General features: G+C 43.6%; 3 protein-coding genes across 4 annotated transcripts; all 3 read right to left on the reverse strand.

The window, feature by feature from the left end:
- Positions 1-2,168: 2,168 nt before the first annotated feature.
- On the reverse strand, positions 2,169-9,296 carry LOC127294049 (disease resistance protein Pik-2). The gene is made up of 3 exons (XM_051323795.2): positions 8,091-9,296; positions 4,753-5,409; positions 2,169-4,227 (listed from the first exon to the last, which is right to left on the reverse strand). Exons 1-3 carry the CDS (start codon positions 9,150-9,152, stop codon positions 2,431-2,433), a joined length of 3,516 nt encoding a protein of 1,171 aa, XP_051179755.1. The 5' UTR covers positions 9,153-9,296; the 3' UTR covers positions 2,169-2,430.
- Positions 9,297-12,801: 3,505 nt separating this feature from the next.
- Positions 12,802-15,155, reverse strand: LOC127294051 (cysteine-rich receptor-like protein kinase 6). 2 transcript variants are annotated; one of them, XM_051323799.2, is made up of 7 exons: positions 14,946-15,155; positions 14,621-14,789; positions 14,252-14,513; positions 13,754-13,976; positions 13,507-13,654; positions 13,203-13,400; positions 12,802-13,027 (listed from the first exon to the last, which is right to left on the reverse strand). In XM_051323799.2, the coding sequence occupies exons 2-6, from the start codon at positions 14,747-14,749 to the stop codon at positions 13,215-13,217; spliced, it is 948 nt and encodes a 315-aa protein (XP_051179759.1). In that variant the 5' UTR covers positions 14,750-14,789; positions 14,946-15,155; the 3' UTR covers positions 12,802-13,027; positions 13,203-13,214. The 2 variants fall into 2 exon arrangements, with proteins under 2 accessions (XP_051179759.1, XP_051179758.1); XM_051323798.2 differs by having other exon boundaries at positions 14,621-14,751; positions 14,946-15,154.
- A 3,724-nt stretch (positions 15,156-18,879) lies between these two features.
- On the reverse strand, positions 18,880-19,989 carry LOC127347241 (uncharacterized). The gene has a single exon (XM_051373451.2). The coding sequence runs from the start codon at positions 19,945-19,947 to the stop codon at positions 19,009-19,011; it is 939 nt and encodes a 312-aa protein (XP_051229411.2). The 5' UTR covers positions 19,948-19,989; the 3' UTR covers positions 18,880-19,008.
- Between the last annotated feature and the right edge of the window lie 3,284 nt (positions 19,990-23,273).

A 23,273-nucleotide genomic window follows, 5' to 3' on the forward strand; every position in this document is an offset into this window, starting at 1 on the left:
TGCTCCAGCTCCTTGAGTATCATGAGTCCCCTGACTTATCACTGTTGGTTGTTGAGAACTAGCATTTGGTGCCGCAACCGGCATCCCCACCTGCTGACCCGTAGCCGCACCCATGTCATCAGCAACAACAACAACATGTGGTACCGTCACTGCCGGTGGTTCAGTAATTTTTGTAGCAGCCGTCACCGCCGCAACAACCGCCTGCACCGTCTGCTGCAAGAGATCAGCGTCAATGCCATTCCTTTATGTTGCACCCATCCCATTAGCACGAGGGCGATTCTGAAAACCCCCACACGCCCCGTATTCCATCGCTGCTGATTTCCACCATAACCAACTCTATTATTGTTGTTGAAGTTTACACTTCTCTGAAAATTTGCATTTGTACCTCCCCAATTCTCATCATGGTGACGAGAACCCATGCCCGCCGTGCCACTAGACTCGCCATGAACGTAATTTCGACCCCCTCAAAATCCATTACTGCCAAAGTTACCTTGGAAACCCCGGCCTGCACCGAAGCCATGGCCGCCACGCACACCACCGTGATTATGACGGCCTCGTGCAGCATGGACGCTCCGATTATTGCCGTATCCGCTGCGCCCTGTGTTGAAGCCACCACGACCATTGCCGTAGCCTCCACGCCCAGTGTTGAATCCGCCACGCCCCGGGTTGAAACCCCCCTGGCCGCCATCGCCATTCATGGAGCTGTCGAGACGCCGCCACGACACAACAGGCGCACCGGTCTCACACTTTTTCCAGGCTAACCCTAACAGATTGCGAAAGGCACGTCCAGCGACGGCGTTTCCAACCTTTACCAGTCTGGGACCCCGATCGCCGTTCGATCGAGAGGAAAAGGATTCTCCCTGCCGTGCGAGATTTGGACCAGGAAAATTCAGATTGTTGTTTACACCAGCCCGCAACCTCAACAGGCCCACGGCATGGTTTTTTGAAATTGCCTGTTTTCTCGGATCTTATGTATTCACATCGATCGCCGGCGACCAACGTCTCCGGCGAACGACAGTCCAACCCACAGTATTATCATCCAAGAAAACGGAAGGTTCTAGCACCGGCATTGATCTGAACTTGGTCGTACCAATGTTCTTGCCCATCGGCAGAGAAAGAAGCGAGATCTTAACTTCCGACATCGAGAGCAGCATCGCCGCTCTGGCCGCTAGACGCTGGCCATCCCGGCGTTTGATCCTCTTGAGATGTCTCTGCGTCAGCTCCGCCGTGTCCTCGACGAGATCTGTATCACTTACCGGCGACGGTGTGCGACAGAAGTACTTTACCGATTTGGAACTGTCTCCGGCCAACGAACTCCCTTCTTCATCTCCCTCGTCCTCGTCGTCACTGCAACATCCAAAAGCGACTCCCGTTGAGCCACTCCGGTGAGCAAACCCCCTCACTTGCCGTCGGCGCCCTTGCCGGCGTTGGGGTGGCGAGATCGCCACCCGTGTCGCTAGACGCTGTCCCAACGGTCATCTCTAGTTAGGGTTCTAATTCTGGCAACCTATGAGTATGGGTGTTTCAGTCACCCCAAAAAATTCAGAGTACGACACACATCCTGATATCCAAGAACAGATCCGGGATCCTCCCGTTTCCCCAGGCCAAGATGGATGCCGGACCGGCGGATCTGGCCGGCCAAACCACCACTTTTCCCCTGGCCGCCTCTCTCTCTACAGCGAGCGGAGCTGGTTTCATCAGATTCCACCACGTCCAGAGCGTACACCCACCATCTCCATCTACATCCACAGACCCACCACGCCAATATCCCCAGTTAAATCCCTTTGTTACTTGGAAGATAAATCAGGTATGTATTGTTTTTACTTCTTCTCCTGACGATGCAAAACAATCATACTCACAACTAATGTACTTTTCTGACAGATTATAAAGCTCAACGGTCGCACCCGTCCATTTGGTGAAACTTATGCACCCAACATATAAAGTACATTAAAAAAGTTGCAGAAAAAAAATGAAAATAATTTAGCACGTAGACACAACATATATCTGCAATGCTACGAAAGAAAACTTGATCGAAACTTAGACAGATCTTGAAAAATAAAAATAACAAATTTAGCTCATGTGATATTAATGTACTGAATTCATAGCCCAACTAGAAATAAGTACTATTTAAACATGATTAGTCTTTTTTCGTGATATGTGCGTGGATCTTGAAATCGAAATTTTGTGGCATTGTAGATCTATGATATATCAACCTCCATAAACATATTTTTTACAGTATATTTGCATGTATTTTGTAGGTTGGTGCACAGGTTTCACCAAATAGACAGGTGCATAGGATACGTCCTCCGTTGCTGTACATGCTAAGTTGAACTCAGGATCGAAAAAAGAGTGAGAAAAAAAAGTAAGAAAAATGAACAGAGACAATGTCCATTCAGAGATCAGTATCCATGACCATCAGGACGAACGTGGTTATGCCTCCAGCTTCAGAGTCGGTTTCTTTGGATGACCGTTGAGTTGGATCCGCAGCTCTTCCTTCAGCTTGTCGTCACAGCAACCCTTCAGCAAGACTTCCTTCAGTTGAGATAGATTCTCCAGGCCGGAGAACTTCACCGAAGACCCATTGCAGCAGTGAGCCTTCAGCAGCTCAAGACTTCTCATTGTGTTTGCTCCAAAAGTAACATCTAAGTTGGAGCTGAAAGCAATCTCGAGGACCTTGACCTTTTCGTAAGTGGGCAACTCAAGGCCATTCTTTTTGACACAAAAAGCAAGCTTGCTATTTTGGAGCTGCTTGATACGAAGAGTGCATAATTTGGGTAGACTGTGAATGAGCTCTATTTCAGTCTCTGTCAATAGGGTCATCTCCAAATCCAATTTTGTCAGCTTGCTATCCTGGTTGATCTCTAAAACTGGCAACTTCTCGACAGGCCCATGCAGTTTGAGACTCTGCAATGTCTTCAAAGGTAGCAATATGCCAGCCAAACAACCTCGACTGTCCTTGTCCAGCTGCACTGACAAGGATTCCAAATGGACATGACCTGAGATTGCAGAGAAAAACTTCTTGCTGTTTCTCCTGTTGATGCCGGACACTCCAAGCTTGCGCAACTGGGTCAGATCTTTGAGCTCTTTTAGGATTACATTCCCACCTGATGCTCCAATATTGACAACACCAAACGTGTGCAACGCTGTCAGTTTGTCAATCCCTCCGGGCACAATAACACCAACTTGGTGGCAAGGTCCGCAAAATTTGGTTACTGAAATACATGATGTTGATGATTGCTCTGCCTGAACGGATGTGCCGGCACGGATGTACTGCAACTTTTGCAGCCTGGTGATGCTCCTTGGCAGCTTCCCAATAGAGGTGCCCCTGATATCGAGAGTCTGGAGTTGCTGCAGATGAGCAAATGAACTTGGCAAACGGTGGATCTCACTACATCCACGCAGTGACATGAACTTGAGACGATGTAGTTGCTTCAGCATCTGCTCGAGATCAGCATCCTCTACGCCAGATGCATCCTCTAGATCAAGCACCCGAAGAAGCTTCATGCTTTCGGAGACGAAGAATTGTTTCCAATTCCCAAACACAGTCAATGATCGTAGCCTCGAGAAGTCCATGCTCTCAAACACAATCTTGTCCCTGTCCCAGCTATCCCTTATGATGAGGTGGCGACCGGTCCGTTGGGTGGTCACAATGCAGCTGCCCTCCAGCTCAAAGACAAGGTTCTCCTCCATCCGCCGTGAGACAATGTATTCACGGATGAAGCCATTGACACGGCATGAGATCATCCTTGTGTCACCCAATGTGGTGGTGGTGACTAGCTGTGGTGGTTGCTGGATTATGCTCAGATCGAGGAGATTGGAGAAGAACACCTCCCCATTTTGCTCTGCCGATTTGTCTTCAGTGTCCCGACAGTAGCCCTCTGCAACCCACCGCCTCACCACGCGTCTCCGCCGAACGCTCTGATCTCTGGGGAAAAGTGACATGTAAAAGATGCACGGTTTGAGGGAATCCGGGCAACTGCGGAAGTAGGAATACATCCAACCGAATAGCCCACGTAGACTGTCGTACTCTGGATTGGTCTCCAACGTGTGCATGAATCTACCATGGGTAGAACTCACGGTATGCATTAATGTGACTGTCTTCTTAGCCAATACACCAGCTATTGCAATTATTACTTTTGGAAGTCCACCACACTTGAGAATAAGGTCAATTAGCTTCGGTTTTTCTTTGAGATCCTTCAAATTGGATAATGGGTTCTTCCTATCTGCCTGTTGTTCAATCAATTTGAGAAATAACCGTTGTTACTATGGTAAAGACCAATTACATTGGATTTTGATGTTTTACTCGCAAAATATGTAGTGAGGGGAAGACACAAACATGGTATATATCCATGCATCAATTCAAGAGAATAATGTGAAAGCAAATGGGAATATTCATTAGACATGCCTAAATTATACATAAATAATAATAAAAAGTAAGGGGTATAGAAAGGGGAAGACGGAATAGTATGCTACCAAAGACATGTAACATTACGAAACTGAACAAAACTGGAAAACATTTATGCAATATTTTAACAGCAATGTCAATGTCTCCAAAACAGTCTACAACCGACTTCAAAAGCGATAAATTTCCCAAACTAGATATCTAAGATAATACTCAGTTTTATGTTAGTATGTCTTCATCTCATAAGCAAAGGGGAAAAAACAATGACGAGTTATGATTGTAAGAACATGATACTGGAAACTAAAGATAAGGTCCTAAAACAGAGAGAAGTTTCTTATGAGTAAACACACCTCCTGGTGGAAGAGATCAAAGGCTGCATCAGCTTGAAGACCTTTGACATTAAACACAAGTTCTTCATTATCCGCGCAACATGTGGCGATGCTTGCTTCGGTTGAAATTGCGATGATAACACTTTTAGAGGATCTAGACAATAATGAAGTTTTTATCAAGTCCCATTCATCCTTGGACTGCAAATCGTCAATGACGACAAGGCAATAGTGTTGTTCCAAGAGATCACGACACTCTTGAATGGGGTTTTTGAAACTTATTGCTCCATGATTAATAGTCTCCTTGGTTTGAAATGAGTCAGAATGAAAATCCAAAAGTAAGCTCCGAGCAAAGTCCCTTAAATTGAACGGATGCGATACATCCACCCAACCATACTTCCCAAATAGTCCCTCGGTAAGAATTCTGTCGCAGAACAAGTTTCTCACAAGAGCTGATTTCCCAACGCCATCTATTCCCCAGACAGATATAACTTGAAGAGAGTTAAAACGTGCAAAGGTTGTATACTGGCGAAGCTCATTCATTTCTGATTCGCGTCCAATTATGGGATACTTCATCTTCCAGTTGTTGGCTGCATTTGTTTTAGAGGTGAGAATTGTGGCAGGGCTCACTCCGTTCTCTGGTGGTATCTCCTCAGCTTTCTCTCTATCACCTTGAGATCCCTGATAATAAGAAACCGAAGTCAAACTGATGAGAACAAGCAGGCATTACCAAATAACATCACCGAAATCAAGTTTAAGTACATAACAAGAAATAAAAGACATGAAAGTGTAACCGATCTACTTTTGGTAGTTTCATTTCTGAAATGAAGAAGTGAAAATTTCAGTAGCTTTGGTTGATTAATGAAAAAACAACAAGGAATCTAAAGGAAATATATGCTGGTAAGCAAATCACTAAAAACATATGGAAGGAGAACAAAGAGATGTCGATGGAATCGATTCCACATCCTCTTCCACCAGTGAGAAGTGCAGGTAACTCGTTGTGCACAGTACCTTCTTTCACCTGCAGGTGAGCCATAGTTTTTCCATTCTATGCTATGGAAAGTTGTTGTAAGACAGTGTCGTAGGCCATTGTTAGTTTTCCTTCTATGCTATGGAAAGTTGTTAGTTTCCCATTCATGAGGTTAAGAGTCGAGACCATAAGGGTGTCTTCTTGAAGTTGGATTTCCAGAAGGCCTACGACTGTTTGGATTGGACATTTTTAATATAGGTCCTCCAACGACGTGGAGTCGACGGCGGGATGACTGGTTGGATCATGCATGTAGCCATGAGTGGGAGCACCGCCATTAATACTAACAGGGAAGTCGGTCCCTATTTTAGGCCGGCGTGTGGGGTGAGACAAGTGGATCAATCACCCATCCTATTTAATGCTGCGGTGGATGCCCTTGCGGATATCCTAGAGAGGACTAAGATCTCCGGCCATATTTCTGGTGTGGTAGGGCACCTTATCCCTGGGGGCGGTATTACCCACTTCCAATACGCGGGTGACACCATGATCATTGTGGAGGAATCGGAACTTGAAATTATCAATGTCAAGTTCCTTCTCCTTTGCTTTGAGGCCATGTCGGGACTCAAAATCAACTTCTGTAAGAGCGAGGTTGTGATCATGGGGTATAGCCCCAAGGAGCAACATCGTATCACTGACAACCTAAATTACAGATTGTCAGCCTTCCCTATGAACTATCTGGGGATGCCGGTTAGAGACTCTAGGATCCTTGTCCAGGACCTAGACCCCTTGGTTGGGCGAGTTATGTTGAAGGCTGAGGCGTGGTGCGGAAGGCTTACTTCTAAAGTTAGCAAGACGGTGCTCATCGACTCTTGCCTATCTCGCCACTCCATGTACACCATGGGGATGTATATCCTCCCAGAGGGAGTGCATGACAACTTCAATAAGGAGTTATTATGCTTCTTATGGCAGGACCGAACCGGCCAACAAAAATACCACATGGTGAAGGTGGTCTGATGTGTGCGCCCCCAAAGACCTTGGGGACATATGTATCTTGGCACATGAATGTGGCCTTGATGCTGAAATGGACCTGGTGGATCCTTAAGGACAATAGGGGCCGGGGGCCTTTGCCTTAAGCTTGTTAAAGCCAAATACCTACAAGACCACCCGCTCCTGGCGTGTGAGCGTAGGGAGGGATCTCTGTTTTGGAGAACCTCCAGGATATCAAGCATGAGGTCAGGACAGGGATTACCCTCTCCATAGGGTACCCTGTTTTGGCTTGATCCGTGGCATGATGGGCGTCCTCTTAGGACGGACTTCCCGGACCTATTTGGGATATGCTCGGACCTGATGTTATTGGTGGCTGTCACAGCACAAGCTATGTGGATGCTCCCATTCCGATGGGTCCTTACACCGGGTGAGGCCTTGGCCTAGGATCGCCTTGCAGACTCCATGATATTGATATTGTGTCCGCATTGGGGTCCTTCACTGTTAGGTCAGCATACAGGGCCCTCCCTATTTAGAGGGCTCTCTCTTACTTTGACCTCCCCACTCTGGAAAGCTCCGCTACCTCTGAAGATTAAGATATTTGTGCGACACGGGCCCAGGAACGGCCTGTGCCCGTTGTGTGCGGTTCCAGAGTCAACGACCCACATTATGTTCTCCTGTCTTGCGGCCCAGTTCCTATGGAGCTTTGTCCTCGAGGCGCTGGGGCTGAGTGGCAGGCACTAGACCTAGGCGAGTTCTTGGAGTTAAACGCAAACCGTACCGGTAGGAGGAGGCACCTCTTCTGGTTAGTGTTTGCTGATATGAATTGGACCTTTTGGACTATCAACAACAAGATGGTGATTGAGCGTATCTTTCTGAGACAGGCTCTGACTCTGTATTCAAATTCTTGGCGTTTTTGCAGCATTGGTACCCGCTCAGTAGGCAGCGGGACAAGGACTGGCTGGACGGCATGCTGGAGGATCCAATAACAGCGGCACGCCATCTATCTACGTAGTCCAGCCACTGAGTTGCCCCAACAGACTTTTAGCTTGGACATGTCTGTGATGTTGTTGCCCCAGCAGACTTTTTTGGGTTTTCGTTGTTCTTGAACCTTGTATTGATGTGGTTGCTTTATTTCTAAAGAAGGGCCAAAGCCTATTTCGAGGAGTCGAGAGCCTCCATTACCAATTTGAAAGTTGAATTTTGATGTTGGAAGTTTAATTTGCATTTAATTTTCTTTGGAAAGTTTGTGCCCCCAAGTGAAAGTCCATTTGCACTTAGTTAGAAGATGAATGCCCATGGGTAAATGTGTGTATTGGTAATTGTAGTCATTAATATCTAAGATGATGACTAAAAGAGAATTTGCGCAAGTAATTTTGCTGTATGTAAATGAGGATGTTCTAGGCTTTACCTCTCTGAAGGCATAAACCGAGTGCTCGTTGGAGAACTGCTTCAGCTCCAACACTTGGTAGGGATATCCCACGCAGACGCTTGCTATTTCGGATTGTTGTGTTGACACAATGATACAGCTGCCTTTCTTACTGCCGGGAATAAACATTCTGACAGCATCCCAATCTACAATGGTGGACACATCTTCTAAGACGATGATGTACTTCTTGCTGTCGAGATCCTTCATGAATGTTTCCAGATCGTCTTGAGTGGCCTCCATCATCTTCAGTACTCCTACACGGTTGCTCGATCCTGGTTCTTTGCAAGAGTTTGCATAGAACTGAACCTTCAAGCTCCGGATGAACTCCAGGGGGCTGAAAGGATGCGTGAGCTTCACCCAGGCACGGCAGCTGAAGTTTTGGCAAATTTCTGGATCCTCGTACGCCTTCCTGATGATGGATAGCGTGCCGAGATCGCCGCCCGTCCCCCACACGGAGATTACCTGGAGACCGTCGTCTTTCTTGGTGATGAGCTGGGTGAGATCCCCATGCTGCCGTTTGGCGATATCCGTGGCCTCGACGAGCATGCTGAACGCCGCGGCTCCCATGGCGGCGCGCGCCGCCGCGGGTGGCTGCTGCTGCACGACGGCGGGCTTGGAGCCGGAGTCGCTGATGAGGCTGTACCGCGCGTTCCTGGAGCTCACATCCTCGACCCGGGCCTTGAGCTGCCGTATCTCGGCGATGGCCTCGTCGAGCGGCTGCGTGGCCGCCGCGATGAAGGGCGGGAGCATGCGGCGCCACCACTGGGACTTCTTGTCGAGGTGGAGGACGAACTCGATGCAGTCCTCCACGTCGTAGGCGAGCTCCCGGATCTGCCGCACCCAGGTCCGCACCACGATGTTCCGCGCGCGCTCGTCGTCGGCGAGCTTCAGAAAGGACTGCATCATTTGGAACTCGCCGGTGATGAACACCAGGTCCCGCTGCGCGCTCTGCCGGAGCCTGGAGTCCTCCTCGATGGCCGACTGCGCCTTGGTCAGCGCCCCCTCCACCACCGATTTGGCCAGGCCGACCGCGAGGTCCGCCATTGCTGCTGACTCGGTCGCTGCTTGCTTAGCTTGTTGGGATGGGATTCTTATGGGGAACACTACTACAGCAGCTACCAACAGCAAAGTTTTGGTGATTGATTTTATGAAAGAAGACTTGCTGGAGCTGTGTAATGCGTTGACTCGGAGTCGTCTAATCCTTCCAGACGGACAGGGAATCTACCTTTCTACCCTCCAGAATTCCTATGATTTTTCTTTGTTTTAAAGAGGAACTAAGAGGTGGATGATGTATGGAGTTTTTAGTTCATGGTGAAAACCGTTACCTTAGTTGGTTGAACATGACAATGACGATGCGCTACCGAAAACTTGTTTTTAAAGGCAAATGCATCTACAGTAGTAATGCCAGCAGTGATATCACTCATTTGGTGAACAATTCTTTCATAAAATTCTGAAATAAAACTAAAACATAATTGAAATATAACTGAAACACGAATATTTTTGTGAAATAAACTGGAGTGACGTTAGCAGCGTCATCAGTTTCACTTTTTGTCACAATGTTTAACAATAGTTTTCATGTATCACTTTTATTTTATAAAAGTTTCACTTATGTTTTAATTATTAGTTTTATATTAGATAAATATCAAAAGGCTCACCAATCTCAAAGCAGGAACTGAATGGTATGTAACACCGGTAGGTACCGTTGCCGGTGGTAAAATCGCTCTGTTTCGATGTGCTACCTTGTGGAAGGCATTGAAGGAGTTTCTATTTTTTTTGAACATGCGTAGAAGGAGGTTCTCTGAGCTTCTCTTTTCGCATCTTTTATGACTAATTCTAGCAACAAACGAAGATGACCTGCTCATTCAAAGAATCTTTTTTTGCAAATCGTGTGTTGTCTAGTGTAGTGGTTATCGTCAGCGGTCTACATCAATATTTTGCTTGTTCTTTCTTTTAATAACTTGGATGTGCGCATTCTCGATGTTTCGACATGTTAGTAATAGCGAGTTGTTGTAGACCGGTTTACTTTGATATCTTCTCGATATTAATGTATTGCCCTTTTGCTGAAAAGGAGGGAGGTGATGTATAGAGTATAATTTTGGCATTTTCAAGCTAGTTTTTTTTTTGGGTTTTCTCCAAAACGGCTATTTTTTGGTCTTGTTGTTGAGTTTCATCATATTGTCATCAGTGTCTTCCTCTATATCAGTCCGCGTGATGAGGCAACAGTTGGATAGTCGAGGGGTGTGTCATTGGTCATGGTGGCCTAAGTTTCCCATTTTTTTAATGAGCATCTCATTACTGCTATTCAAAATCTAAGAGTTAATCAAGCTTGTGCATTTATACTCTTCTCTTATTGGCTGCCTAAAAGACCATTGAGACGCGATTCAGCTTCACGGTACAAGGATATTACTACTCCCGGTTTTAAAAAATAAGGCTTATTTTTTTTGAAAAGTCAAACTACTTAAAATTTGATTTAGTTTTTAGGAAAAAATTGTTAATATGTACAATCTAATCTTAACACCGTTAGATCCATCATGAAATATAATTTTATATAATATCTACAAAATATCGTGCTTTTTGACTATTTTTATTTCTAAAAGTTTGGTTAGATTTTATTTTACTTAGCTTGACATTTTTTTAAAAAAAATAGGCTTTATTCTATGAAACAGAGGTAGTAGCTGTGAACACTTGTCACATACACAAACAATAAAGCAAAGATTTATTTTCATTAGTCAAATGTTGAAGAACTAACTTTATAGCAAACTTTAATTCATGTATATATACTTACGAAAAATTGGATGAATGGTAGACATCATGATCATTGAGGTAATCGACAAGGCCAACGACAATAAGTGGAACAACCTACCACTAAAACAATAAAACCACATCCTTAATGCATATAAATTACAACAAAAATACAACATGGCATACTTATACTCCCTCCGTTCCTACATATAAGGCTTATAGTTTTTTGAGAAAAGGCTCCAAAATCCTTTATTTCGTATATTGCATTGGACAACCTTTGTGGATATTTTTTTGGGGAAATTGCTTGTGTTTCCTTATCTACTCCTCTATTTTATCATGTCAATTGTCCAAGATTAATCCCGTCAAAAACCTTGCATATTTTTTTCTACACGTGTGTTTTTTAATTTCCGTGCCAAAAATTATACATCTTATATTTAGAAATGGAGGGAGTAATAGTAAATGACAGATCAATTAGTAGTCATCTAGTTGGGATGATCAACAAGGCAGACAAGAATATTTCATTAAAGGGACCACTTCCTAAACGAAGTGTTCTTCTTTAGTCAAAAAAAGAACATCTAAGAAATTCCATTTTCTTAGTAACTTTTAAACTTGATGATGCTTGCACAGTAGAAAGTGTGTTTTCTCAACAATATTATTATGAGTAAGTCCCATGGTTATAATTAAGGGGTAGTTAGGAGGATGGTTGTATCTCCATCCCACCAGAGTTGAAACGCTAGGTTTGACATTTGTATCTCATAAAGACGACATATTCTTTTTCTTGGAGTACTATTTTCACATTACGATACTACTATCTCCTCTATCTCTTCATTTATTATTATACCACATTAAAAAAAATTAACATGATGTGCATGATACTACTTATGATACTGACCATACCTACCAATAACCAACATAGATTAGGCATTTTTTCCAACACATGGGCATGGGGAAACTTTGACATTATTATTATTTTCCTTCCAAATACAAACGTTCCGCCAGGGAGGGATTTCAAGGAAGGGGCATGCTCCCATCATGAGACGAGGATGTGGTGCATGATAGGAGAGAAGAGAGAATGGGAGATAAGCTCCCCCATTGGGAATGACACGCAATCGTGCAGTTTCATCCAGAGAGACTGCAACGGTATAATAAAGGAATATTCACTTTGGCTTATAGCAGCATTTGCTCCCGTTATGTGAATCTACATTTCGAAGTGTCAGCAAATTCTAAACTAAAAAATTTCTTGTACAACTACACATTTTATGCTCGTACACAAGTTTTAAAAAGAACTACAAAAAGTTGTGGCTCCTGTAAAAAAAACAAATTTTGATGCTATAACACGACTACGCACAGGACATTTTTTTAATCTTTTTTGTACACGCCACATAAAATGTTCTTTCTCCACGAAAACTTGTGCACTAACATAGAATGTCACGATGTACATAAAAAAAATCAGAATTTTTTGACATTTTTTTAATTATTTTGTATAATGGGAGCATTTGCTGCTATGAACCAAAACGCTACCTCCATAAATAAAGTGCTATTATATTTTTCATTTAGATAAAGAGGCCAGAAGATAAGGAATAATTTCTCCTAAAAATCAAAAGATAAACAAAGGCACCATACATTGGGGGACAGAAAGTCCAAACTAATGTTAGAAATTTTTGGTACCCGTATCCTTTTTCTTGGAGTGCCAGGGTACGAACGGTAATCCTTCCTTAAATAACAGGTCGAACTCCTAATGGTATAGACCACTGTTCCCGCTTCCATTTAAAGACGGCCATTGTCAACTTGATTTTGGATTGACATCACGGCTAGAAAGAGGTAAACATTTCTCATGTCTATGGAGTATGAGAAGTAGTTATCAGAAAGCTTATCTTAGTCAGGCATGGCTAACTTAAGCATGCCGTAAATTAAATGGATATGTTTGCTAGGAACCAAACAAACTCTCATCTAGCCAGGAAAAATAAAATGTTACTTTGAACAATTGTACTGAGTACTGACATTGAAGAAACAACAACATTGTATTTGAGCCGTACGAAATACAATTTTACCACATTACATCATAACGAATAAATTTCAGAAATAAAGTCATTGTAGTATTAACAGAGCATGCTCTTCCTTCTACCGCATCCACTCCTAAAAAGACCCAGGTTTAATGCTCCCTGTAGACTGCAGATCTGAAATTTCATATATATAGGGTATGTTAGCACCAGATGAAAGGTAGCATAAACTAAGTAGTTATGAAAATTAATAACAGTGATACATTGGAGAGAATAACAGTTTTCCTCTTGCATTCTAATAAAGCTAAATCATCACAACAGAGAGACACCGTGTGACCAGATAATTTCATACCGCGTAGCACATTCAGCTTGTACTTGAACATAGTCCGTTGAGCCTGTCAAGAATATTTTCTATGGTAGGTCTCTTCTGCCGATCGATCTCCACACACTCTAGTCCAATTTCGATGCACCTTTTTACTTGCTGGAGGCAATCCCCATCAGAACGTGAGAACTGGAACACTATGTGCTCTGGTGTCCAATTTTCACGTACCTACATGCAGAATCAGAAATGTGATCCTTCGAGATAATATTAACCAATTGTAATATAAGCATCTACAAATATCAGTCGTCAAATAGTTAAGTAATAATTCTCTTACACTTTTTATAAATTGCACCGCAGACGGTTCGTTGCTGGGACAATTCTTCTGTCCTGTGGTGGTCTCCAAGATTAATAGACCTAAGCTATATATGTCTGAACTTTTGGAGATTTCACCTCTGTATAGATACTCCGGAGCTATGTATCCACTGACAATAAGAGTTCAGTGAGTATTACTGGAGAGATTAAAATGCAGTTCACTTGATTATTAAGGAACAAAATGCTATGGCGGTTGGTGTTTGGCTTACTATGATCCCACAACATTTTGTGTGTTCATCCGTGTCTGTTCTTGGCCGAAGAGCCTCGAGAGACCAAAATCCGCAATCTTCGGTACCATCTTGTCATCCAGCAATATACTCTCAGGTTTAAGGTCCATATGGACAACATTAATGCTATGCACGAAGGCTAGACCATCGCAGATCCCCTTAATTATTTTGAAGCGTGTGTCCCAATCCATTTTAATGTCTACTTCTGAAAAGGTGAAACATTGAATTATGTAAGTACACTGAGATAATGACTTCCAGTAGTACTATTTTCTCAGGATGCCAATATGACCAAATGTGTTGAGAGACGGTAAAATTCAGTCAAATAACAACCTCTCCTTTTGATAATACGGAATGGTACGGATGTTTCTTATAGTTGTCTAGCGTTGAAAAGTTACAGCGGTGTCCAAACGCAAATATATGGTGTAAACATTTTAAGAATCTTAAATTATGTTTGTAAAACAATTGGATAGAAATACATACCAAAAAGATTCTTTTGAAGGCTTCCCTGAGATAAATACTCGTAGCAGAGTAAACTTTCAACAATATCTGCCACAATATATCTTCCATTGTTCAGCACCACTTTCTTTTGGCCTTCATGGCAGAATCCAACCATCTTCACTACATTTTTATGGTGGAGAGCCATAATATTTGTAACCTCGTTGGAAAAGACTTTGTCGCGTCCAAGTGGCGAGTTCTCTACGAGTTTCTTTACGGTAATCTTTTGGCCATCTGGCATAATCCCCTGTTCAACCGCACAGATACTTTCTCAGAAACATGTTTTCAGCAAATACTGGCATCTGTTTCACAAACTTCGAACAAGGGCAGACGGTGTACAGGCATCAAACATACCAGATAAACTGTTCCGAATGCTCCTACACCTAGAATACGGTCCTCTGAGAACTGGTCGGTGCTAGTCTTCAGAAAGTCCAGCGGCAGTTCCTTCGGTAATGTGCTCAGAACGGACGGCTTGTTGGCCATTTCTGATGGTTTAAGAAGATTTGGTGAGAGCTTCTACAGGCTACAGATTACAAAAATTTATCTTATACTAGAGCAAAGACAGATCTAAATGCACAAGGCTAAGCATACAAGGATCTTTTGGAAAGCAAGTCATTAGCATGGTTGCTGGAAGCAAGGACATCTGAAAACAATCAGCTTCCAAATTAAAAGCACTAACCAGCTGGAGAAGATGGAACGCTTGCGGGATCCTGTAGCAGTTGTGGAGAGCAGAGTGATTGAACGAATCGGGGATGAGCTACTGAGAGGAATGGTTTCCTTGCTAGCCGCAGCTGGGTGGGATGTATATAGAGCAACCCAGTTAGATCTGGATATAGGTCGTGGTCTCGTGGAGACCAGAATGAGTTGACTTCACTCTAACCAATAGGGATGCTCGCCGAACCTTTTCTGTATCACCACTGCTTTAAATATTTCACACACTGCCTTTCCTCGATGGCGAGTCCGCGTGAACGAGAGATATTTTCCAAGTTAGCGCGTCTCCATTATTATTACGCGGTTCTAGGGGAAAAAATGTCGTGGAATACAATACTACTGTATTAAAACTGAAGTGCAGATGAAATAGCCGTTGAGATTGAGTGCCAAAACCAAGTCCGACTAAACGGTCAAGGCAGAACGGAGAAGATTTACCTCCTGAGCATCGTGCTTGCACCTTGCTTTGGATTAGGACAGAAGACACAGTTACCAAGGATCTCTACCACAAAACTCTTATCTACTCAAATCACCGTGCATTGTCTCAGAGGACACTTTTGCAGCTGCCCCGATTAACCGCTTGTGTAACATATGTACCCCTTTGTAAGATGCTCTCTAGTAGTATTAAGCTGGCTGCAGATGGCACAAGTACATATGTCATTGCCAATAAACGACCAAGACTTGAAACCAAGCGGTCCTTAATCTATAATAATGGCCACCATGCTCACAATCAAAAACTTCCCCCTTGCCTCTTCTACCTTTTGTTCTTGACAGCCCACTTGTCTCTTATACCTTTTTTTTTCTTGACAGCCCACTTGGGCACTTGTCCTTTTTTAAATGAAAATGCCACGTCATAATATATGGAAATTGTTTCATGGCCTGTTTGGATCTGTGTGTGTGGGGGTGGGTGGGGGGGGGGGGGGGGGGGGGCTTTTTCCTTGCCGTTGATGAGAAATTCGGCCTCGATATTGACCACCTGGTCTAGAAGACAGACCTAATGCGGAGCTAAATAGTTCAAAATTTTATGGTCTTCGGGTGTTTACCCATCTCCACTCGTCCCCCTAAAGGCCTGGAGAGCCGGCGCCAAAAATCGCGCCCAGCCACGGCCCCCAAATTAGTTTTTCAGCCGGCGCAGCCCAACTCTTCATCCGGCCCTCCTAGGCCGAACCCAGTAGAAAGGGTGGCTAGTGGATGTTATTCAAGGGAACCTAAATGCCGTGCACATTTAACATGAACTTCTTGATTACGGTAAAAGCCTCCTCAAACGTTTCCGCTTCAACCAAAACATCTATAATAGCATCCTGATAGCAATCAAAGTGGATCCATCTAGGATCATGGATGTTGTGACCACTTGAACAATGAGCTTCCTTCTGTGCTCATTTACAGGATCAGGAAATGGCTTCCACAAATCATCATCCGCCCTTTGAACTAACCACCTACAATTGGGAAAATAAGTCCGCGTTATTTGAGTAGAATGTTGAACTTGTATTGTACATATAACATCATACTGGACATCCCTTGGGTACAAGGTAGTACCTAGCCTGTAGGTTGTACGAAGGAACATTTCCAGGATTCACCAAAGTAGCCAAGACACAGGAAGTCTCAGTGTTATATATTCAGTATTAAAGTGAAATATAGGGTACTAATGTTGTTGAAGGTTCTTACCTGCAATTCTGTTGAAATATTTGATTTGCAAGAAAATGATGAATTGGCGGGAAATGTGTTCAGTATTGCAGATGAAGCAATAGAGCATTCTCCAAGCATACAGATAACTTGACTGGTGGTTGGTCTTTTATTTGGGTCAGTTCGCACACAATTCAGCCATATTTTCATGCATTGTTTCACTTGTTGGAGTCTACAAGTTTCTTGTAACGGGAATTTTGATGCTATTTGAGACATTTCTGACCAATTAGCACGTATCTGCACCGTTGAAACAAAGAGCTGGAATTAGATTATGGAGACATAAATCTGACCAATTACCACATATCTGCACAAGCGAAAAGAAGTGTATGTAATAGTCTTACAGGCTTCCTTAACAAAAAATGAAGCGATAGGCTGATAAGTCAGTACGAACAGGGTGGTTTCCCATTCCAGTGACAATCTCGAAGATTAAAATATCCAAACTATACATATCTGACTTGACTGATATGTCACCCGTATGATAGTATTTGGAGCAATGTATCCTCTGCATAAAAATCACACATGACTTTTAACATTGATGCATGAAAGACTAGGTAAAATACACGAAACAGTTGCAGTGCATAGAAACGAAACCAAACAAATGCATGCTTTCCTAAAGAAGAAACTATGGAAGTACATGCATTGAGCATACATTGATCCAAATTTTTGTTTGTTCTTCACCAAATAGCCTTGAAAAACCGAAGTCTGCTATTTTTGGCAACATTTTTTCATCCAATAGTATGTTGCTAGGCTTCAAATTCAGGTGAATAATAGGAGTGCTTCCCCAATCCTCATGCAGGTAATATAAACCACTACAGATCCCTTCAATTATTCCAAAATAGTGGCGCCAGCGAAGTTCACTAGATTCTCCTGCATAAATAAATAAGTTCTCTTACTCTTTGTATGCAAACATTGGATAAGTCAGTTCCAATAATTTAGTTTCACTCAAAAAGAAAAAATAGGCAAAGCTGAATTTTGTGTTTGCATTTTATCAAACTACCAGATAGAAACTTTGCTAGGCTTCCCTTAGGGAGATACTCATAACAAAGCAATTTCTCTTCCATCGCCTCAGCCTCAAACTGTTCATCATGTGTTCCCGTCATTGCGTTAAGCCTTTTCACTGCTATCACATCCCCAAACGGAAGCACTCCCTGTTTATATGCTCTTCTTAAATTGTGTACTAGTTTTAATTTAATACATGTATTTAAAATTCATAAAATATAATGATCAGAGCTTAATCGAAGTTATCACCTTATAAACGACAGAGAAACCACCTCTACCAAGTCCTTGTTCGGTAGAGAAATTGCTGGTAATGTCCTAAACTGAAGTGGTAGTTTACCTTGCATCGCTCTTGAAAGTTGCAACCTGATATGTAGCTACATGAATTATTCAGTGGAAATTTTATTATCCATATGAAATTACAGAAAGGATCGCAAAATATATACACTTAGGCCTTGTTTACTTCTCTCGTATTTTTCTTCCCAATAGGTATGGGGATGGGAGGGGATTTGGTGTTCACCCAATCCCCTCAAATACCCTTCCCCAAAAATACACTAGTATGATGTAGAGTTTTTGATTTAGGCAAAAAATGTGGGGATGAAAGGGGATGGGAGGGGATATCTCGGGATTATGTCGTTCAAAACCGAAGAAGTAAACGGACTAGTGGGGATTTTCCGGGATACGAAATAATACCCTCCCATCCCCATAAATACCCTAGAAGTAAACAAGGCCTTAAGCATATGTACGACAGGAACAAGATCAAGTCTGTAACTGACCTGAATGAAGAGGATCGTTGACAAGAGAGGTGGCGTACCTACAAGAATGTGTCTTCGGTACTTCAGCTCTGTGCTCCATATAGATCTGCCTCACTTGGCTTTGGCTTAGACTTGGGGCCACTTGTTCAGTTATTCATCTAATAAGATTCATAACTCGCAAGTTGTCTTATGTTTTTGCCTCGGTTTCAGAAGAAGCACAAGACTAAGAGGGCGAATGGTCAGATCCACGCTGTATGAGATACACATTTTATGAATCTGAAATTCCAATCAAGCTATAATATGGAAAAGGAGACAATCTTGATAAACCTGTATCATTTATCAATATGAAATATCACTCGATCTAAACTGTGGAAAAAGTGGTGCAAGTCAGCACACACGGGCAGAGGCTTCTTAGTTTTCGATAAAAATGGTAAACAAAAATGTGGATGCGCTTCATCCTGCTATAAAATCTTAAAATACCAAATTCTACTGACATACCGGAACACACAAGTAGCCTGAAAAGTTTACACATGTGGACCTAATATGCATTCAACAGGAGGAGTACACGATGACAGATCGAGGCGCGGTGAGCTATATAACTCACAGTGCCCAGCCATACGATGTGTGGTCGGAGAACTTGTAGCACCTGGAAGCCCCTTTGACCATCCGCAGGCCCCCCGTGCTAGGATCATCAAGCCTCGCTTCCACGGCGGTGATGACGGCGACGTTGCAGGAACCGCCAAAATCCTCCTCCTGATCATGGGTCGTATCGTAGAACCTCGTTACACAGAACCTGCCGCCGCCGAGACAGGTAAGGTAAGAGCGGGCGAGACGCCACCCGTCGCCGGCGCCGTACGCATCGAGATCGACATCGGGCCACTCATCGTCCACCGTGCCCGTGTACCCATCGACGTCGCACCACACGTCGCGGTGCGCCGGCGGCTGAGGGGCCCTGGCGCCGGCGACCAGCTCGGCGGAGCACAGCCTGCTCGGCCTCTTGGTGGTGAACCCGAAGTAGAGGCCGTAGTCGGGCACGTACTGCGCTCGGCCGTCGAACGGCAGCGCCCAGTCGCCTTCCTTGCGCCATGTGGCCATGCCGGCGTCGAAGGTGTAGGTGCCCTTCAGGGTCGATAGCCATATGGTGTCGCCGTCCCCGGCCGCGTAGCTGCGTATGATATTCCCAATGCCGCACGGCGTGCCGTCGAAGAAGGGCGGCGAGGGGAGCAGGTCCCAGACCCAGTCCTGGAGCGCGCCGTCGTCGAAACGCAGGGACTCGAAGCACGGCTCGCCGTGACCGAGGGGAACCACGTCGGCGAGGTAGAGCCTGCCTCGTACCGCCGCCCAGGCAGGCTGGATGAACTTTCCGTGCCTTAGATCGGGCCCCGCTCGGAAGGCATTCGTCGAGGTGTCGTAGATGACCGTGTGCCGGTTCTTGTTCACGCCGACGATCCTGCTGCCCAAGAGGAAGAACTCCATGTGATTCTCCTTTTTGGCGAATTCGAACGAGGCGGCCTGGCGAGGTGGCCGAGTGGCTCGCATCTTGGTGCGGCTGCTGGCGGCGGCACCGGCCGCAAAGAGGGGCTGGACATCTATGTTCCGCAGGGAGTAGTAGCCACCAGCCCCGGATTTGAGGTCGTCCACGATTAGATGGACAAATCTTCGAATCTTGGGGGAACACATCTTCATTGGGATCCTTGTGTTTCTGAAATTCACTTCCAATCCGATCGGCTTAACACTGCAACATGACGGATGAAATCTGCAACTAGTCGCCGCCGACGAGGAGGGAGCACCCCTATTCTCCGCTCATTGCGGCGGAAACCTGGGTCGCCGCTTAGGGAAAGCAGTTCTGGGCCGGGCCCATGTAACGGACAGCTTTTCTTCCCCTTCCCCTTCAGGTTCTGGTTTTTTGCTTTTTTTCATTTCTTTCGATTTTCAGGTTTTTCAACACTTTTCTGTTCAGTTTATTTGAGCGTTTTGAATTTATGATTTTTTTCAATTTCCAACTTTTTTGAAATCTGTTCAGATTTAAAATTTGTTCAAATTTCCAAATTTGTTTAGATTTGAAATTTGTTCAAAATTCCAAAAATTGTTCAGATTGGAAATTTGTTCAGATTTCCAAAAATTGTTCAGATTGGAAATTTGTTCAGATTTTGAAATTTTGAAATTCGTTCATATTTTAATTTTAGTTTTTTTCTCAATTTCTCAATTTGTTTATGTTTGAAACTTTTTCAAAATGAAATTTTATTTAGAGTTTGAAAAAGTTCAGTTTTAATAAATGTTCACTTTGAAATTTGTTCAATTCCAAAAAATGTTCAGTTTTAAAAATGTTGAATTTTAAAATAATTTAAAATGTTCAGTTTTCTAAAACTTCAGATTTAAAATGCCTTACAAACAAAAAAACAGAAAATAGAAAAAACAAAAAAGAACCGAAAAAAGAGAGACTACCTTTTATTGGGCCGCAGCAGGGAGGCCCATAAACATGCTGCTTCAGGCGGGAGGGAGGCTCGCTCCCGCTTAAAGCGGGCAATAGGAGCTCCCACGAGGAGTTGCTCAGACGCCGGGTCGGGCAGCACGGCACGGGCCTGTCGTGCTTCAGGCGGCGTCGGGCTCGGACCAGATGGCCCGGCCACTACATACTGAGACTTGGGCTAGTGCTGAGACTTGGGCCGGATCGGTACAGCAGGCATGGGATTCGAGTTGCTCGCATCACGGCAGTCGCATCGGCATCAGGATGCAAAGGACACGGATGTCCGTGGACTCCTTATGTCCGTGTCCATTAAAATGGACAAACGGAGTCGCGGATGGGCCGCGTATTTTCCATGGACTCACGGACAACGTCCGTGGAGCCTGCTAATCCTGTCTCTCCTACAAAAAAAATGAGAAACACGAACAAAGTACCTCCACTACTCCCTCTCTCTCGATAGGGCACGGCGCACGCCGCCACGCCGTTCGCCACCGTTGGGCCGGTGCCCCGCTCCTCGCCGGCAATCTGCGCCCAGTTCCTTGAAGCCCTCCACCCCCTTGTCCCATTGCCTCCACTCTACACTAGATAGAACGCGTCCACGTGTGATCGGCGGACGTCCGTAGAAGCCCATCTCCAACGGGGTGACGCATAATTTTTTTCAGTCGAAATCGTTGCGCGTCCGTCTGCGGCGGGGTGGCTCCAGCGGAACGACGCATAATTTTTTTTCCCATCATAAAGTCATAGATTACATTAACTAGTTAAATGCCCGTGCGTTGCAACGGTCCGACAAATTTAGACCTCCTACATTGATGAAAGCAGTTACAATTACGCACTCATTTTCATAATTCTTGTTTGTACTAAACTAAATGATGAGAAGAATTATAAAATTGTGAACATTGTATATGCATTATGACCGCGTTGCAACCATTAAGGCCTTACATATACTTGCTCCCCATAACTATCAACTCACATCTCTAAGATTTCTTTTCTCTCACCTACACTTTTTAAATGTCTTTCGCATTGGAACATTTAAAATAATGCACGTGAAAATTCAATACTCGTTCTTGTGTAGCCTGTGTTGATGAGCAGGACATACATGGATTGACCTACGAGCCTTTCCATGCGCGTCCCTTATGAATTTAGACCTTTTGCTTGTAAATACATATAGTGCCCTTTTTTGCGAATAGTATACATATAGTGCCCCTATTTTTATATATATTACCATAATTTTTTTAAAACGTTGGCTACAAGAAACACAAGACACAAGAAAATTCATATATGGAACGAACAAGCGAAACTACTAAATTGAACCAACAAATTCCATTTCAAATTTGTTGGACCACTGATGTATCTATTCGACCATTGTACTAAAACCCTCGGAATTCCTCTGATTCCATTGATATAACAATAAGGCAACCAGTCAATGATCAACATATAAATGATGGCAGTAAGAGGATTTGTTTAGCATGCACTGCAACAAGAAAGTAAGCATGATCAAGAATTCAGTGAAAAGAATTGTCATGGACATCACATGCAATCATCTGGGAATCATGGATAGGTAATGATCTACTCCATCAGAAATGGAAAAAATAATCTATGTGGTCGGATAATTGACTCAATATCTAAATGCCATTTAAATTTTGAGACAAACAAAACAAGTTCTAAAACACTTTAATGAGTACTTGAAGGTTTGATCATAGGATTTTCTAGAGCCTCAAAGTTGTTATATGACATATTAGGTTAAGGTTTCAAGTGAGAGTTTTCCCCAAAACAAAATATAGATGGCAACATTGCGGACAATTTGACTCACACAGAACCAAGAAGTACGTTCTCAGATGTGCCATTCGATTGAAACAAGAGCTTCCCAAAAGCAAATTGGTAGTTCAAATTGGATGAAATAAAATAATTAAATTTTACTCCGTTTCCAATTCATATTCTGAAAATAGTCAAGAACAAACTCCAAATAGCTAAAAGTAGAACCACTACGGGTGTTTCATTAGCCTATGAGTAAACTTGTTTTAACTGAACATAGCTGCCAATGAACAACTACGGGCCTTTCATTAGCCTATGAGTAAACTTGGTTTAACTAAAACCGAGAATCGATACATGTTTAGATGAATATGAAAATAAATGTGTACGCTCCCCTACTCTTTTCCTCCTATTTTTCACGAGGGGAAAGGAGCTATATTCATTCAATATATTGAGTATCATCAGTATTACAAGAGTAAAAGTTGCAACTAAGCTGCCTCTCCTCTTGTTCGGTAGGCTACATATGAAACCCAATGAAAACATAAGGAAACCAAAACAAGGAGAGAGTTAAACCTGTTCTAGAAGCAATGTAACTCCTTGAAAGCATCAGGTATGCAATAAACTGAAGAGTACAATATATTGAGAAGCAATG

The sequence above is a fragment of the Lolium perenne genome, chromosome 4 (genome assembly GCF_019359855.2).
Source record: "Lolium perenne isolate Kyuss_39 chromosome 4, Kyuss_2.0, whole genome shotgun sequence".
Classification (NCBI taxonomy): Eukaryota; Viridiplantae; Streptophyta; class Magnoliopsida; order Poales; family Poaceae; genus Lolium; species Lolium perenne.